The sequence below is a fragment of the Erigeron canadensis genome, chromosome 7 (genome assembly GCF_010389155.1).
Source record: "Erigeron canadensis isolate Cc75 chromosome 7, C_canadensis_v1, whole genome shotgun sequence".
Lineage (NCBI taxonomy): Eukaryota > Viridiplantae > Streptophyta > Magnoliopsida > Asterales > Asteraceae > Erigeron > Erigeron canadensis.
This window is the reverse complement of record NC_057767.1, coordinates 8,777,813-8,795,799: the sequence shown is the minus strand read 5'-3', so window position 1 is coordinate 8,795,799 and position 17,987 is coordinate 8,777,813. Positions and strand designations below refer to the sequence as shown.

The following is a 17,987-nucleotide window of genomic DNA, read 5'->3' as shown; positions in this document are numbered from 1 at the left end:
ATCCATAAAAATCCATGGGGGCCCATGCATTTATTCATTAAACAAGAAATAATAAAATATTAGTATGTGAGGGGTTCCACATCTAAACTTAAGTGCCGGACAACCTTATATTTTCATTTCCATATATATATATATATATATATATGCAACTCGTAAGGATTCCTCTGTTACGTAAGAACCTTAGGTCAACTTTCACGATTTAATCTGTCGGCTAGATATAAAAAACAAAACTGATTGTCTACCATAACCAAGTTATTTTAATTTTTTTCTAAATACGACCTTAGAAAATGTTTTTAAAGTTCATGAAATAATTGGATGCTTATTATTATTAAATTTAGAGGTGGGTTTTAATATGGATTATATAATATAGTTTTTGAATTGTTTTTATAACGTATAGTTTTGCTAAATTTCTAACAACCCTTTTGTCTTTTTACCAGCGTTGACCGTCACGTTGTCATTTATAATCTACGAGTACATTACTTTCATCTAATTAGTTTGTGCGTTGAATAATATCATCTTGATCTCTTCCTTCCTTGAAATTTGTTCATTTGCAGCCCAAACCCGTAGATAGCACAGATCATCCCATTCCATTCGCACATATGTCGTCGCCACTTGAAGAGTTACGCATCCCACTACAAGAGATTATATCAGCCACCCACAAGTTTTCTGTTAAACGTATCATTGACAGTGGTGGATTTGGTTATGTTTACAAAGGAAAACTGTCGCGACACGGAAAATTGATCGATGTTGATATAAAAAGGTTAGATCGGAAGTTTGGGCAAGGAGACACAGAGTTTTGGACCGAAATAGCAATGCTTTCTAATCTCAAGCATATAAATATTGTCTCTATTGTTGGGTTTTGTGATGAGGCTGATGAGAAGATCATCATAACCAAGCTTGAAGTCAATGGAAGTCTTGGAAACAATCTAAGAAACCCAAACCTCACATGGTTGCAAAGATTACGCATATGTATTGGTGTGGCCAGGGCTTTGACGTACATCCATTGTGATACAAGTCACGGTTATGATGTCATACACCGTGACATCAAGAGCGGTAAGGTTATGTTAGATGAAAACTGGGATGCCAAGGTATCTGGTTTTGGACTTTCGGTAAAAGTTCCTGCAACTCGGAGACATCACCGTGTCTTCGACAAAGCTGTTGGCACATTGGGCTATGCAGACCCAGTATATGTAGAAACCCAAACTGCGACACAGAAATCTGATGTTTATTCTTTTGGTGTTGTATTGTTTGAAGTCCTTTCCGGGAGACGAGCATATGCTAAAGACGGCGCAGGTAGATATCTAGCTTCAGTGGCAATGAGCCACTATGAAGAGGGAAAGTTGGATGAGATCATTGATCCTCATATAAGGAATCAAATGCACCCACTGTCATTTAAAATCTTCTCTGACACAGCGTATCATTGCTTGAAGAAAGACCGAGAACAACGACCAGATATGGACAAGGTTGCGGAAGCACTTGAGAACGCCTGGGAACTTCAATGGAAACATGAAAATCCGGTAAGAAGCCCATCATGTCCTTTTCCTTTTTCAACCCATTGGTATTAAGAAACTACTCGTATATATATGTCAAATCATTAATCAATTGTTTGCGCTTTGATATTCAAGGCACAGTTAACACCTCCAGCTTTTGGTACGTCGCCCAACCACCTCCAGGTAATTCGTCTATTTATCATAGTCACCTGATTAATCAAGTATAATCAGAATTGCGATGTAGAATTGTTTTTAAATTGTTCTTCTTTTCTAAAGCAACAAACATAACGTCTTCATAAAAGACTAAAATTACAAAACAGGGGATTAACTCATCTTAAACCAAAAAATGTTAGAAGGTCTTTGGATTAAGGTGATTATTTGATTATGTGACGTTCGGGCAAGTGGCCCCATGAATATCTGATGTTCGACCAAGTGCCCCTATGAATTCTCCGACGTTCGGGCAAGTGGCCCCATGAATATCTGATGTTCAGCCAAGTGGCCCTATGAATTTTCTGACGTTCGGCCTAGTGGCCCCATGAATAATAACTGATGTTCAGTCTATCGGCCTCATTAATAATTTATGATCGGCCCAATGGCCCTGTATAATTGATGTTCGGCCAAGTGGCTCCATGAATAACAGAAGTTCGGCCCAGTGGTCCCATCAATGACTTTCCACAATGATCAAAATCTAGACCAATGATTCATACAATGAACGTTGTCTCAATGACTTGCTTTCACAGTGAATCGCAGTACATAACATGACGTGCACACAACATGATATGCCTTACACATTATCTTACTCATTTACACTACATGGCTCACAATCACATTATAGGAGCATCAAACACCTAGTGTCCTAGGATATGGCATGAATCTCAATCACAATGTAGGAGCATCAGTCTCCTAGTATTCTAGGGCATCACATGAAATCTCGGTCACAGTGTTGGACAATTACGAGTGTTCTAGGGTATCTTTCAATGTATCACATGTGTCTGCTCTTAAGCTCGTCTGTGTGATCGGACTCACGTAATTTCCTTAGTTGTGTGTGATAGGACTCATGTAAAACGCATGACTTCGACATCAAACAACCGTCTTATGACCTACAGCAGTTATGAAATGAATCAAGGGATTGAAATGACATGAAATCAATATAATAATACCTCAAATACCTTAAGATTACAAAAAAGACGCAAAAGCTTGATCAAACACACTCGAATCACAACATTTCGAAAGGTTTTTCGGAAGAATATTGCTTTCGAGCAAGGGCGCGGCCTAAGGCTTAAAAAATGATTTTGGCCTTTTAGGAACTGAATTGTGGAAAGGATTAGGGTCTAATTACCCCCTAATCTGTTAGACATATCTTCTACAACTCACACTTGGGACCCAACTTGGTAACGGGAATACTTACCGATCATTAAACACTACTTCTTGACTATCTTAAACACATTAACACTCACATCATTAAGGCATTAACACCATACACATATAGCACGTTAATCACACGTAAACATTAAATCATCTAAAGACTTAACAAGTATTGCTTAACGATTCAAATCAATTATTAAATAAAAAAATACGGATGTTACACATACAAAACATATATGTCACATACCCTTTTAAATACTGATAAGATTTGTTTTGATTAACAAGAGTTAAAAACTTTTACAAAATGTTATACTTCAGGAATAAAAGTATAATCTATATTCTAAAAGTCAAAGATTATGATACACTATATCTATAAAAATCTAGAGTTTTGTTAACTTATGTCAAACACTACACGTGCCATAAAAGATTTGTGTGACATATCGTCTCAAAATCTATTCAATTTTATTTTAATACTCGTATATTGGTAGATAGAGTTAAAGATAGAGATAGATAGAGATTATCTTTATTAATAATTTTAATAATTTATATTCTGTAGATTCAAGAGCAGGACCAAGTTGCCAATGGAAAAGTCACAAGGTAATTAATATTTGTTTTCTGTATAGCTTTTGCTTTTCCTTCTTTTTTAATATGATAAAATTAAGTTTTTTTTAAGTGGGTGCCCCACTATCAAATCTTAAGAGGTATTTAAAGAAATTTTCAACTAGGTTCCCTAACAATTAGGATTGATAAGTCATGAATTTGCATCTAAAAAGACTTAAATAAATTGAGTTGAGTTGAGTTGTGTTAAGTTAAGTTGAGTGGAGCGGAGCGGAGCGGAGTTGGGCTGGGCTAGGCTAGGCTAGGTTGGTATAATTCTCTAACCATATATTTGTTTGAATCCAATCTTGATACAGATCGGAAATAAAAAATAAAGAAAAGTTGTTATATGCCATAGACTAATATGTCAAAAACTTGTATTGGGTTGTGTCCATCAGAATTCCATGCTTTAGTTTCTTTAATAGTCAAATTTTTCTTCGATAAACTTTTAGAGTAAATTACTGAAATGTTGCACATGGTAGTCAAAATTAATGGTATTTAACATGCAAAATCAAAATTACGTCAACTATACCCATAATTAAAAAATTAACACTCTGACCATCACTGGAGCTGACGATTATTAGTTGTGCTGTTAAGTAGTCTTATGTGCCTTATATGTGAGGTATGAAACATATAGTTTAAAAAACCATAGGTGTTATCCGTGTAATTTACACTAATTATTTATCAATAAATTTGTATTTTATAAAAATTATTACTATCTTAAAATAATTTATTATTTATATTTTTTAAAAATTCTTTATTTCTTAAAAAGCACTGCTAAAGTACAAAATTTATTTATTATTGTATAAAAAATAACTAATGTTTTATATAAGTTTTCTAAATTTTGTATTGAAATGTTATGATTATCTATTTCAAAATAATAATTAACTATCATCGCTAGTAGAAATATTAAATAGTTATTTATGCAACTCTTGGGTTTAGTTTATTTTAGAAAAACGGAAGCTGGGTTGATTGAAATATAATCCCGTCAATATTATCCACCTTTTTTAGAAAGAGTTATAAAAAAGTTAGTTGCTTAAAAAAACCTTAATGAACATCCTTTTACAAAGAGTTTGATGTTAAATGACCATTTTATCCTTAATGAGTTAGCTTACACAAGTTCTTATTTTCATAAGGAAAATGATAAATCCTCCTAACCAATCCTCATAAAAATCCTCTTAATATATACACTTGTTAACACATGTAATCCACTAATTCCCTTTCCTAATCTCACCCCCTGATTTTCCATATGTCACAATCCTATTAATTAGGAGGATTTGTGGGTTAATAACTTAGGAGGATTGATCATTACCCTTTTCATAGGAAAATGATTGAATCCTCCTAGCCAATCCTCCTAAAAATCTTTCTAATTACACTTTGCGCGGGTATTGTGTTAGTTAATTGTCACATATACAAGATAGCTGTTCTTTATGGTAAAACATGATTAGGCTCAACTAATTCCCTGTTAGCAATCGTCCTTTCATAATGTTGTCTAACTTTTTAGATGGTCCGAACCGTTATCCTTTTGGTTCATGCGACAACCAGCCCCTTACCCTAGAAAACCACCACCAAGGGGCGCAGCCTAGTGGTTAGAATACTTGATATCTTGATAAAATGTCTTACGCTCTAACCTTTCTAATAACTAAATGTAGTCCATTGTTAGATATGTAATCAACGACATTTTAAAAATAAAATAAATGATTAAATTAATGTACACAAAAAATTTAAAAACTTAAATTTAAATATAGAAAAGCAAATTGTTAATTAAAAAGCAAAGAATGTAAATAAAATAGAATAAATTAATCTAATTATAAAACAACGTATATTTTATTTCATTTTATGTAGTAGGGGGTGGGCATGTAGTTTCGAAAACCAAATGCGCCGCAAAGTGTCACATATGTGCAGACATTTGAGTTAAGTGACTCATTTTACGGATAACCAAAAGAAGAAGCCAACTAAGTTTATTGTATAGAACACTAATCTAACCAATGGGATGAAATCTCAATGGTACAGTCATCATGTAATAATATGGACCTACAGATGAAGGTTACAAGATTACATGTTGAATTTGTCAATGACAAATGGAGAAACTATAACTGATGATTTATATGAGAGAAGAGAATGTTGAGTCGCTAGACATAAAATCTATGCGATATACTCTCTTGGTATCAAGATGTACATTAGACGAGAGATTTGTATCTACGCACCAATCCATAAGGCTTTAACATTTTACCCTTAATAACATTATCGCAGGCATGCAGCGGAATTGAAAGACCTGAGGATCCCACTAACTGATATAATAAAAGCCACTAAAAACTTTGACAAACAATACCGTATTGGAAAAGGTGGACAGGGCAAGGTATATGAAGCGAAACTTGACGTGCTAATAGAAACGAAAAACAAAGGGGAAGTTTCCAAGAAACAGAATAGAGCGGTAGCAATAAAATGGATAAAGGCAAATGGAGAAGAAGGATTTGATGCAGAAATTAAATTGCTTACTCGTTGTAAGCATGACAATATAGTCACCCTACATGGTTTTTGTGATGAAAGTGATAAGCTAATCCTTGTATACGAGCATGTATCTAATGGGAGCCTAGATGATCATTTGCGAGATAACCACAAGTTGACTAATCTTACATGGAGGCGACGTTTAAATATTTGTATTGGCATTGCACGCGGGCTGAAATATCTCCACACCACTAAGACAGAGGATAAACAAAGCATTGTTCACCGTGACATAAAAAGCGGAAATATTTTGTTAACCAAAAATTGGGGGGCAAAGATTGCTGACTTTGGACTCTCAAAATTCCATCATGTAGATGAACAAGAAAAAACTCACATTTCTAATAATGTTGCTGGCACCCCTTATTATGTGTGTCCAGCATATCTGAAGAACGGTAAGTTTAAAAGAGCAATAGATATATATTCCTTTGGGGTGGTTTTTTTTGAAATTTTGTCTGGGAAGCTTGCCTATGATAAAATTTACATCAGGGAGCATAAAGATGGAATTGCACACATTGCTAGGCAACGCTTCAATGATCAAACATTACATGAAATGGTTGATCCAATAATCATGAAAGAGGTAGATCAAGATTGTTTGAAAACCTTTTTAGCAGTCGCACATAAATGTGTGTCAAAAACTCAAAAGGAACGGCCTTCAGCAGAACAGACCCTTGAGGAGCTTGAGAAAGCATTATTGCTTCAAGTAAGTCCATACATCAATGAAATTTTCCTTTTCCAAAAAAAGTAAGTCCAGACATAACATAATTTAATGAGTTTGTGAGTGTAAATTATTACTAATTTATAATTGTACCAAAAAGTTGAGATGAGTTTGTGAGTGTGAAGTTGAAAATATATATAGTTTTAGACTAGACTTTGAATTTACTTTTCACTTGTAAGTTGTAACGTTGATTAAAGTGTTCACGGCGTTCACAGGCAAATAAAGACAGGGTAGCCCTCCAAATGTCCTTCAAAGAAATTCAATTAGCCACTCAAGATTTCGCTCATGAAAATATTATCGGAAAAGGGAGATTCGGTAAAGTATACAAAGGAGAAGTTACTCATGCTAATAAACATCACGTCATTGCTGCAAAACGATTGAATAGGAAGCTTGGTCAAGGAGATGCTGAATTTTTGAAAGAGCTTGAAATTCTTTTGGAATACAAAAATGATAATGTGATTGGCCTTGTAGGCTATTGTGATGAATTTGGCGAAAAAATCATTGTTTATGAGTATGCGGCTCATAAAAGTCTCGATCTCCACTTGAGCAGTGCTTATCTTACATGGACAAAAAGACTTCAAATATGCATTGATGTAGCAATTGGGTTGGACTTCTTACATGGAGGTCTTGTAACACAAGATGTGGTGATACATAGAGACATTAAAAGTGCAAACATTCTACTAACTGCGGGCGCGAAAGCAAAGATTACTGACTTTGGGCTTTCCCTAATATCACCAATAAGTCAGGAAATGGACTATGTCATCGACAGTGGTATGGGCACACGTGGATATGCGGACCCGTTTTATTTACAAACTAGTATATTAACCAAAGAATCTGATATGTACTCCTTCGGCGTGGTTTTATTTGAGATCTTGTGTGGTAGACTTGTATACGAAAACCATAAAGACGCGTATCTAATCAAATTGGTTAAAAAACACATGTATGAAGGAAATCTTTGGGATATAGTATTTGTGGATATAAAGGAGCAAATTGTGCCAGATTCATTGACTACATATTCGAGGATTGCCTTTCAGTGCTTAAGTCCAGATAGAGAAGATCGGCCCACAACGGGTGAAGTAGTCTTACAACTTAAGCAAGCATTGGAACTTCAAGTGAGTTTAAATAAGCAAATATTTAGTTGGCTACTTCAAGTGAGTTTGAATAATCGAAATTTCCCACTAAATTTAAACAGTAGTTTTCGTTGAGACCTATAAAGAAACTAAGAAAGGTTGATAACTGATACTTTGAAAGCCATGTCTTATATCATATATGGACTGAATAATATATTAAATTTAACTATTTTACTCAATATGCAGTTGGATCATGAAATATGGGAGCCCAAACTACCAAGAGACTACAAAGAAATAATCCGGATGTCAAAATCTCATGATCTCGCAATAAGCAAAAAGGATCTTTACGACATTCTTTGCAAAGGAATTCTCCTTCGAGATGAAGAAGTGGTAATTTGCCTTGTATTGTATTTTCTCCGTTCTCATATCTTATTTTATTTTGTGTTATTTGTATCTTATTCTCTTATTACTGAATATGGACAAATGGGCTAAATGTTACTAAAATGGGAGATTTGTTAATTTTTAAGATCAAAATCCATGTGTAGTGATTTCTATTTATAGGGGTAAATAGTCACACACTCGGGAATCCAATTTTTTTTTATGTAATCTCTTTGAACCTTTTGAGTTTATTACATGGAATCTATCTTCAAGTATTGAATATAGGTAAATGTTCATTTGAAAACTATTTTTAAGTTGAAAATGAAGGAAGACTTCTTAGCTGGATCATTTCAATCGGTGGCTAAGATTGATGTGATATATCTCTCTCTCGCCCGAACTCTCTCTTTCCTCTTTGATGTTTGTAACAACCACCACCTTTACTGCTGCCACCACCACCACCTCCATCTGTAAAAGTTTAATGTTCATTGATTCATAGTTTGTGCCAATTTTTTTGGTTTCAATGGAAGTGTAATTAAAAGCTACATATGGAGATATAAGTTTTATATCGCAAATATAGTGCAGGGTGGTCTAAAATAAAACATGCACTTGCACACAGTTAAATTTGGGTCTGATTTTTTTTGTTTAACATCACAGTGGTTTTGGCTAGGAAGTAATGACAAAAAAAATGGAATGATATCAGCAAGAAAGTTTGCATACAGCAACCATAGTCCACATATGTGGCAATCTCTTTCAGAATCTAGGTTCCTCTTTCTTTCCCTTTTTCTTTGTTTGTGTGGAGTTATCATTTATGCATGCAAGTTAGGTGTACAATATCTATTCCTTATATCTTAAATTCAGTCAGTTTCCTTATGCATAACGATTAGCAAAGTTAAGCTAGCACTTATTATGCATTTGCTTTACTATTTTTTTAACTTTTTTTTTTTGCTAAACATCTCTCAATATCACTGTTATGCATAACATCTATTGGAACCATTTCAACATTTCTTAATGTGATATCTAGAAGACTCATTCGAAAAGATAGAGCCTTTAAATCTAAAAACTCTGTTTTCTATTAAAAGAATGGAGAGGATATTTTCAAAACATAGTAAAACAGGAAAGAATATTTACACTGCCGGTATTATTATATGTAGGACTCTGAATGGAGAAACCCTGATCAGCCCTGAAAGGTACCTCGTGTGTTTGGGTTTATAGACATGGCTTTGGTTATCTTGTTCCTATTATGATAAGATGTTCTTCATACAAAACAAAAGTTCAAACAGTTATGTCAATCAAATTCCATCTCATCTCACAAAAATATTTCCTATTTCGTTAGTGATAATTATTATCTAGTAAAATTCTTAGTATTCCATGTATAGCTGAATCCTAATTTACAATAGCAAAATAGATGACAGTATGGGTTTTACCTGGAACCCAAGGTCTTTAGTTCAAATCTTGGTAAAAACGTTTTCCTGTTCCAGGGGTTTAATTAAGCGGGTTTGCTCATTAAGGGGGCTCTCTAAAAAGATATTGTGAAACCTAACTCTTGTCCTTGAAAATGATTGAGATAAGTTATTTCACAATTTGGGAGGAAAATGTTGAATTTAGAAACATAAGTGTGTATGTGGGGAAAAGAGACCGACTAATTTAGACTACAATATTTTGCAGGTTTTTGGAAGTTGCAGAGATGTTAGATATTTCAAATTTGATGATCAATATCAAGACAACAACTAAATATTTATCACCATCTGTTGCTTATGGTGTTTATTTAGTCTTCAAATTTTGCAATCTGAAAGAAGTCTCAAGTAAAGCTGTGTATGTTAACATGAAATACAGAATGGGGAGTGAAACATTTCATGCATATTTTGCAACATCAAGAGACAAAGACTGGATGATGATTGAGTTGGACCGATTCTTAAATCAGACAGAAGAGGTCGTTTTTGAGGTTCTACTAGAGAATCTATCACCATACGTTGTTGATGACATCTATGTTGAAGGCATTGAGTTTCGAGCCATTGACAATGCAAGTTTGAACATATTGCCTTTCAATCCAGATCCTTTTATATATATATTTCGAAAATCATAGTTTGATGCAGGAAGAACATTTTTATGTTCTAAGTTTACATAATTATGACATCATCTTTTAATTTTTGCCCAGGAGGAACATAAAGAAATTGAAATGTCAAATGGAGTCCAACAAGTTTTGAACCCCAACTTGAAGAATGTGGATCAGGTGCAAGAATGTCCATCTAAATGTGAAGAGTTATTTAAGAAATCCAATGATGACGCAAAACTCCATATTTTATTTCTAACAAGATTTATCAACAGGGGGATTAAATGCATGCCCTTTGCCCTTTGGTTATATAACAATTTATGTCTTTGAATCATGAACAGGTGTTGCCATTAAGTGAAATGAACGGAAAGAAACATCTTATGCTTTCGGCAAGGGAAGCACTCTACAATATTTCTGATTTGACGCTCTATAAGCACTACTACAAAACATGGGATTTTACGTGGCTAAAAAAGGCTTTTTACTCGGCTTTATGGTCAGCTGAATCCGGGTTTGCTTTTCAAATAACTTTAATATGTCTTTTTCATTTAAACGTTTACGATTCATGTACATGCAGAATGGAAATAAAACATAAGGTGCTTGGCATTAAACACACAATTTTTTAGTTCATATGATAATTATGTATACATATTGAATGTCAAAGTTTATTCGTTGGATAACACTTTGAATGTTTAATATCATATACAGATTTCCAGAGGTGGTTGAGCTTCTGCCGCAGCAAGTATTTCTAATCAAGTGCGCCATTAAACCTCAAATGTTGTCACCAGATACAACATATGGGTGTTACCTTGTGTTTAAGCTCTCAGAAGAATGTCAAGGATTTCATTGTCCTGTGGAAGTACGAGATCTACTCAATCGAGGAAACAAAGAGGCTGAAATTGTTTACTTTAAAACCCCAAGCCCATGGAATATACATGATAATATTAGTCAGGTTCCAAAACAAAGGGAAGATGGATGTATGGAGCTTAATGTGTGGAAAACCAACTCTGATAACGCACCTACGAATGATCTTCTTCAGGTGAATTTGAAACTTAGAAGCTATAAAGGAACTATGTCAGGCCTTATAGTATATGGCCTTGAGTTTCGACCTATGTAAGAATTTATTTATATGACATGATCTCTCGCTTTTGTGTTTCAAATAACCAGTGCTTACTTTATTTGGCACCTGAAACTGTTCGAATGACTTATATTCTGAAAGTTAACTTGACATGGAACTCTTGAATGCAAAATGAAACATTTAGTTGACCTTTAAAGTAAAAAAAAAGGGGGGGGGCGTGGGGGATGGGAATTTTTCCTAAAGTTCTTATCTACTTTTCTATATACTGTATTTGTTTTTCCAGGCTCTGCCAAGGCCTCTATTGTTCTATAGCTTTGACCCGTATTCATCCATGCGTCTTTTTCCGAGTCTAGGTTTAACAACTACTCGTAATATTTAACTGGAAAAAAGGGTAGGCAATCACTCTGCAACTGTTTGGTAGCAGTAACAATAAATTCTCCATCATATTGCCCCGGGGGTTGTGTACATGGAAGTCGGAACATCAATAGAAACCCAAATGGCAGTAGATTCTCTGCAGAAAAGAACCATTACGAGTCAAATTAAAAGTCAATTTCAAGTTTTAAGTTTTACTGTAACTTAGGTAATCATACCCTGGAAGCAGGTTTATCTGTGAAACTGGCATATTATTAGTGGAATAAGTGCATCTAGAACACCATAGTAACTGACTGACCAACGACTAACCTGGTCATAATCAACTACAATGGTAATTCTAAGTAGGAACCAATCAAATTAGTATTTAATAATTACATTACAAATGGCAAGAAAGAATATCCTCTCACCAGAAGTTGAATAGCGATCCGTACGTCAAATCTATACAACCCCGGCATTACTAGATATTCATTCCAAGACACTTTAGAAGGTAAAGCAATTTGAATGCTTTCCCTCTCGTTTCTAGCATACCTAAGTACGAGTAGTTTAAATGATAGAAAGAATGTGCAGACGTTACTATCTAACAACAAGCAGAATGAACGGCTAACGCTGATAAAGATAATAACCAAATTCAGAATTCCATGTCTCAAAAGCATATGACCCGTACACTCCATAACCAGAAAAACAATATAGGAACAGTTGAAAACTTTATCGTTCTACAGAATGCATTTCCATTATTCTTGTAGAATTTATCTTTGCCTCACATCTACTAAGTTTCATATCGGTGTTGACGTGTCGTAAAAGACACACAAAACTCGAAATTCCTAATCGACATTACTTAGAAATTCATTATTAAAAGTTCTAATAGCAACATTACTCAAGAGTCAAAGTTTCATAATTACACGTGACACACTTGGTAAAACGCTTATATCTATCGTTGAGTACTGCCACAGTACAGATAACATACCCTTTTATTAATTTATTTATCATTGTTGTTAAGTTTTTGGACTTAATCAGCTTGTATAAATATTCAACTAGATCGATGCACGCGCGATGCCACGGTGGCGGTATAATGGTGGCGACTAGTGGTGGCAACGGCAAGAGGCGTAAGGTATTGATATAAAGGGGGTAATGTAATTATTTTAGGAGTTAAAAAATAAATATTTTAAATTAATTCATTAAAAAGTCTTGATTTTAAGACATACCATAAATAAAAGTCTTAATTTTAAGACATACCATAAATAAAACCCAAAATGCTTTATAAGATAGCAAAGAAAGAAGTAAAGATAATACTAATTATTACTTTAAAATGAAAAAGATTGATGTGCTCATACATTAAGCAAAATCAAATTAACATACTGTACTGATTTTTATTTAGCATGTTTTTCTTTATGATTGAAGTGCTGATTTACACCAATATCTCAAGATAATTTGTGAAAATAGTTCAATGATTCAAAATAAACCTCATCACACGAACTCAACGAATTTTTCATTAAATGTTAACATCACACATTAATCATTTTTAACATTTTACATCAAATTAACATTTTAAAAATTCGTTCATGCAATAAAAAGGTTGTCTAAAGTTCATTCCACTTTCATGCTATTAGCCGTTTTTTAAATCATAGATGTTGATCATTTTAGTTCAATGTATATATCGATTAATGATGTTAATGTATATGATGTCGGGTTCAGTATTATGATTTAACAGTTTAGGATCCTCGTCATATTTTCTTATAGCAATTTATCATTCTTTTTCATTTAACTTGTCTTATATATTATAAGAAGTGTTGTAACTTATAAATGTAAAACTCTTGTGTTTAGGTGTTTTAAAAGGAAAATGACTAATCTTTTTAACAAAATAGCCTAAAAATCCTCCTAACATTTTAAGCGGATGACATGTGCTATTCACTAATTCTCTTTTCTAATCTTATCCTCTGATTTTTTCATATGTCATAATTCAATAGTGAGAGTTAATTATTTACTTTTTAAAAATAAAATATAAAAGTCAAAGGGTGGGTGTTGGTAGAACAGGGAACATCCTAGCACATTATCCAGTCAACAAAGGCCTACAATTCGTATGCGCTTACGTCGTCGCTTCTAAGCAATATTAACCTCCGCTCTTTCCTTTTATATCCTTACTAGCCCTTAGATTTACATGGATACCCGTTATTTAATCTTCATCTTTAGGGGGAGAGGGTGTCATGATTAGGGGTGTAAAGAAAAAATGAAAACCGGAAAAATGGACAAGACTGCTTGTTCCGAAACCAAAAAATCGAAACGGATAAAACCTGAAAATTAAAAATTTGGTACAAAATAGTTTTTAAATTTTAGTATCTACAGTTAATCGAACCGAAATTTGATGTATGCCTACATATATGTAAAGGAATTCAAGATCAAGTTTTGACATTTATTTATGTTAATTATTATTATCTTCAACTGCTTAGGATATGTTTCGTGCTATAATAAGTGATTTTATTTCTCTATAAATTAGGATTTAAGTTTTATTGTTAGAGGACTAGTTTATTTTGATTAAAAATTGTAAATTTTGAACTTACATCCGAATCATGATTCGAAGCATTTGAATAAAATCCTTACTTTTGTCGAGCCATTTGAATACGCTTCTAACCTACATCATTTGGTAAGTATTGATCTGTTTATTATTTTAGTAGGGTTAGGATTAATATAAGGAAAATGCTAAATTAAGCTTTTAGGTTTCACTTAACGTTCATAAAAAGATTATACATTTCTATATCAAAACTCATCCATAAAGTTTATGGTAAGTGAACAATTATTTAATGCAACTTAATGAAAGTCTATAGAGTTTTATTTAGCAAAACCCTTAATATAAATAATGATTTTGGTTATTGTAATATTCAGTTTATTATTATTATTTGAGTTATAAGAAAGTTGACTTGTTAATGGTTTTGATTTCTGATTAATCAATTGTTCTTGAGCTATTTGATTGCGCTTATAAACTACATCAATATATATAATACACATATATGTATTTCATGAATATATCATTTACATATCTATTTAGCTATTTTTTACATTTGTTGCATATTACAATTTTACTTACTCAATCTATGATAAACTTCAAATACTTCAAAGTAAATTTTTTTTATATATACAACGATTTCTTTTTAAGAATATTTTCTAAGTTTGTTTCATATATACATCAAAACTAGTATTTGTAATATCATGTAAAGATCGTTCTAAAAGTAATAACGATACTTTTAAGGAAAAACTTACATTATATAAATATAATACAAGCATGGTACCCGCGCAATGCGGCGGTAGTAGTGGGGAAGGCGGTCTGCTTTATTAGGGATTTTGGGTAGTTAAGTAAAGGAAAAAAAACAAAAAAGTCCAAGGGCAAATAAGGTATTTCAAAAACAGAATTATTTAATAGGGGGATTTGCTTTATTAGGGAGTAGAGATGGGTTTTGCTAAACGAAGCCTAAGGGCTTTCGTTAAGACAGAATTAATTAATAGGGGGATTTTCTTTATTAGGGAGTAGAGATGGGTTTTGCTAAACGAAGCCCTAAAGGCTTTCGTTAAGGTGCATTAATTAGTTGTACACTTACCATAAAATTCAGGGGATGAACTTTTAATATAGAAATATACAACATTTTTATGCACATTAAGTGAAGCCCTAAGGGCTTCATTTAGCATTTTCCAATATAATAATAAAGATTATTTTAAATAGATGTAATATATATTTATAATTAATAAAACATTGATGTGTACTAAACAATGTCCAATATATTTAAAAAACATTTTAATTGGTTAACAATGTAAATTGACTATTATAGTTGAAAGCTTTTAACTTTTAAATTGACACAATCCAAACACAACTTAGTAAAGTATAGGGTAGAAAATCTCAATTCGAACATGCTAACTTGTCAAATCAAACCAACCCAACAACAACAAAAAATCAGGTTGACGGGTTGATGGTTTGGATTCGGGTGGATAGGTCAAACGAGTTGGCAGGTTGATTTCAAATTGGTGGATTGTTGGTTCAAATGGGTTGGTGGGTCAACCTCTTAAAAATTACTTTATGATTTTAAAACCTTTTTTAGGTTGGCGGATCAACGTATTCACCTAAATGGCAAATTTGACCCGAAAAACTTGTCGGTGAGATAAGGATTTCACAATCATAACCGATATTTTCAGTTCGGCTTTCAGGTTGCTCGAATCTAAACAACCCTAATACACAAAAACCTAATGTGTTTCAAGAACTTTTAGAAGAAACCATGACTAAAAGATTAGGAATAACAGACGAGCAAATGTCTTAGTAGTCGTTTATAAGAGAAATTTATAGTGATATCTTTTTACAAATTTGATCTTATATTTTTATCTTGTACAAATCTTATACTAACTTTCAAATTTATGATAAATGAGATATGTCACCCGGGCGTTGCCCAGGGAGACATTACATTTGTTAACGATTTAATAGAACAGAATTATTCAAAAGATAATGCGTTACAAATAGGTATGCTTTCATGGACCGAGGTTAAAAAACCACAAACTTTTTAAGAAAATATGTATTATTCAAATGATTAAAAATAAAACAAAAACTGACATTTGTCAGTTAAAAAATGAACAGTATAAGTTTTGTACGAAAGTGAAAGTAGTTCGTATAATGTGACATCCCGAATTTTTATGACCAATGAAAATTAACCTTGATTATAGTTTTGACATTAAAATAGTTTTCTACCATTTTATTTTTAAATACGGGATTAAATCAGTTGGAACTTTAGTGGATAGCGGGTAAAATACTCTTTTTTTTTGTCAAGGGTGTGGCACTCATAGGAGTTGCCAGCCATTTTTCTTTGTGACTCATATCATTATTTTTTTCTTATTCCTTTCTTCACTTCCATTAATCTTAATTTCTAGTTCAAATTTAAGTGTTTTCATCTTCCATTCAATTTATCAATTCTCTTAAATTACAATATCAATAATAACCATCTTTTAGAGAAGAATAATTTTGGAAGAAATGGTGTATGTGGGTTTATGTGTGTTGTGTGGGCTGAATTTCAAGAGCAAAGAGGGTGGAGAAGAGTTTGTGATCTTAATCCTAGACTTTATTCTTGAATGCTTGAGGTAATGATTTTCCTTTAACCTAATTTTGATTTCTTTTAGAAATTAGGATTCTTCTATAAATTGAATTGGGGAAATTTGGGGCTTTCTTTAAAATAAGTTAATTGTTTCAGTACAAGTTAGGATTCTTGAAATTTAATCAATTTAGGGGTTTCTAGTTGGGTGCAAGAAAGTTTTGATGAGTACTATGTGAGAACAAAACTGGACAGATTCTGTATGTGATTTTGCAACGTGTAAAACACCCTTATATCAGACTTTTTACTTGTTGAGTCCTAAAAAGAAAATGTATGGTATTGTGTTAGTTCGAAGTGGCCACTAGAATGAGTTTAAAATATGGAGTAGAACTCGAGTTATGAATTTTTAAAGTCAATGTGGTCATTTTGAATTTTCAACAAAAACAATTTTGTATCAGTTTTTAGAATGAGTAAAACACACTCATATGGGTCAAATCTTGTGTTTGTTACTGAAGATAAAATGTACCTAAATGTGTTAGATTCAAGTGACCACTGGAATGAGGTCAAAATATAGTGTAGAACTCAAGTTATGGTCATTTGAAGTCAGCAAGGTCAAAACTGTTTTGTTAGTGAAAACAGCAGCAGTGTTGGTTTTTAAAACGACCAGAAGTCATCTCTGAAGGATGATTCACATATTGGTCACTAAATATAAAATGTAGATTTATGTGTCATATAAATTTGGTCACTCTAATCAAGTAAAAAGAGTTAGTAGAACTTGAGTTATGCTCGTTTGAAGGCAGCCTAGTCAAATATAAAAATGGGGATTTTGTTATAAAAGTGAGTTTGACATTATGATAACGATATAAGAGATACATGTTATGTGAACCAACCAAGATTAATATAAGATTGTAAATGATAGGTTGGGTTTTGAAATGCTAGTGATTATGTCTAGACGACCTAGTATGTGATTGATGATCTTATATGCTTTTGTGATTTGTTGATAGGCTGAAGCATACATATTTTGTATTCTTGTGGTCATCTTGATTTAAGTTTTGGTTGTCGCGGAGGAGGTGAGTATTCTTGCATATCTTTATATATGCGCCGAGTCGATTACCATATGATGATGGATTTCATGTATGGTACTTGATTTGGCGTTAGAGCCCAATTTGGGGCAGTATGATTGTGAGGCCTAAGAACCTATAAGGTCTAAGAACCTCTTGAGATATGATGTATGAGGCCTAAGAACCTCTTGTGAGTGGGGCCTAAGAACTCCAAGATTATTAATATTGATTGTGTTGATTAGCTTATATGGA

General features: G+C 33.1%; 1 protein-coding gene across 2 annotated transcripts; it reads left to right on the top strand.

Moving 5' to 3' along the window:
• Window positions 1–507: 507 nt before the first annotated feature.
• Window positions 508–11,402, top strand: LOC122606497. 2 transcript variants are annotated; one of them, XM_043779353.1, is made up of 12 exons: window positions 508–1,517; window positions 1,626–1,673; window positions 3,412–3,452; window positions 5,706–6,657; window positions 6,888–7,784; window positions 7,989–8,132; window positions 8,775–8,881; window positions 9,272–9,307; window positions 9,786–10,140; window positions 10,276–10,350; window positions 10,512–10,678; window positions 10,876–11,402. In XM_043779353.1, exons 1-12 carry the CDS (start codon window positions 600–602, stop codon window positions 11,282–11,284), a joined length of 4,149 nt encoding a protein of 1,382 aa, XP_043635288.1. In that variant the 5' UTR covers window positions 508–599; the 3' UTR covers window positions 11,285–11,402. The 2 variants fall into 2 exon arrangements, with proteins under 2 accessions (XP_043635288.1, XP_043635289.1); XM_043779354.1 differs by lacking the exon at window positions 9,272–9,307.
• The last annotated feature ends 6,585 nt before the right edge of the window (window positions 11,403–17,987 follow it).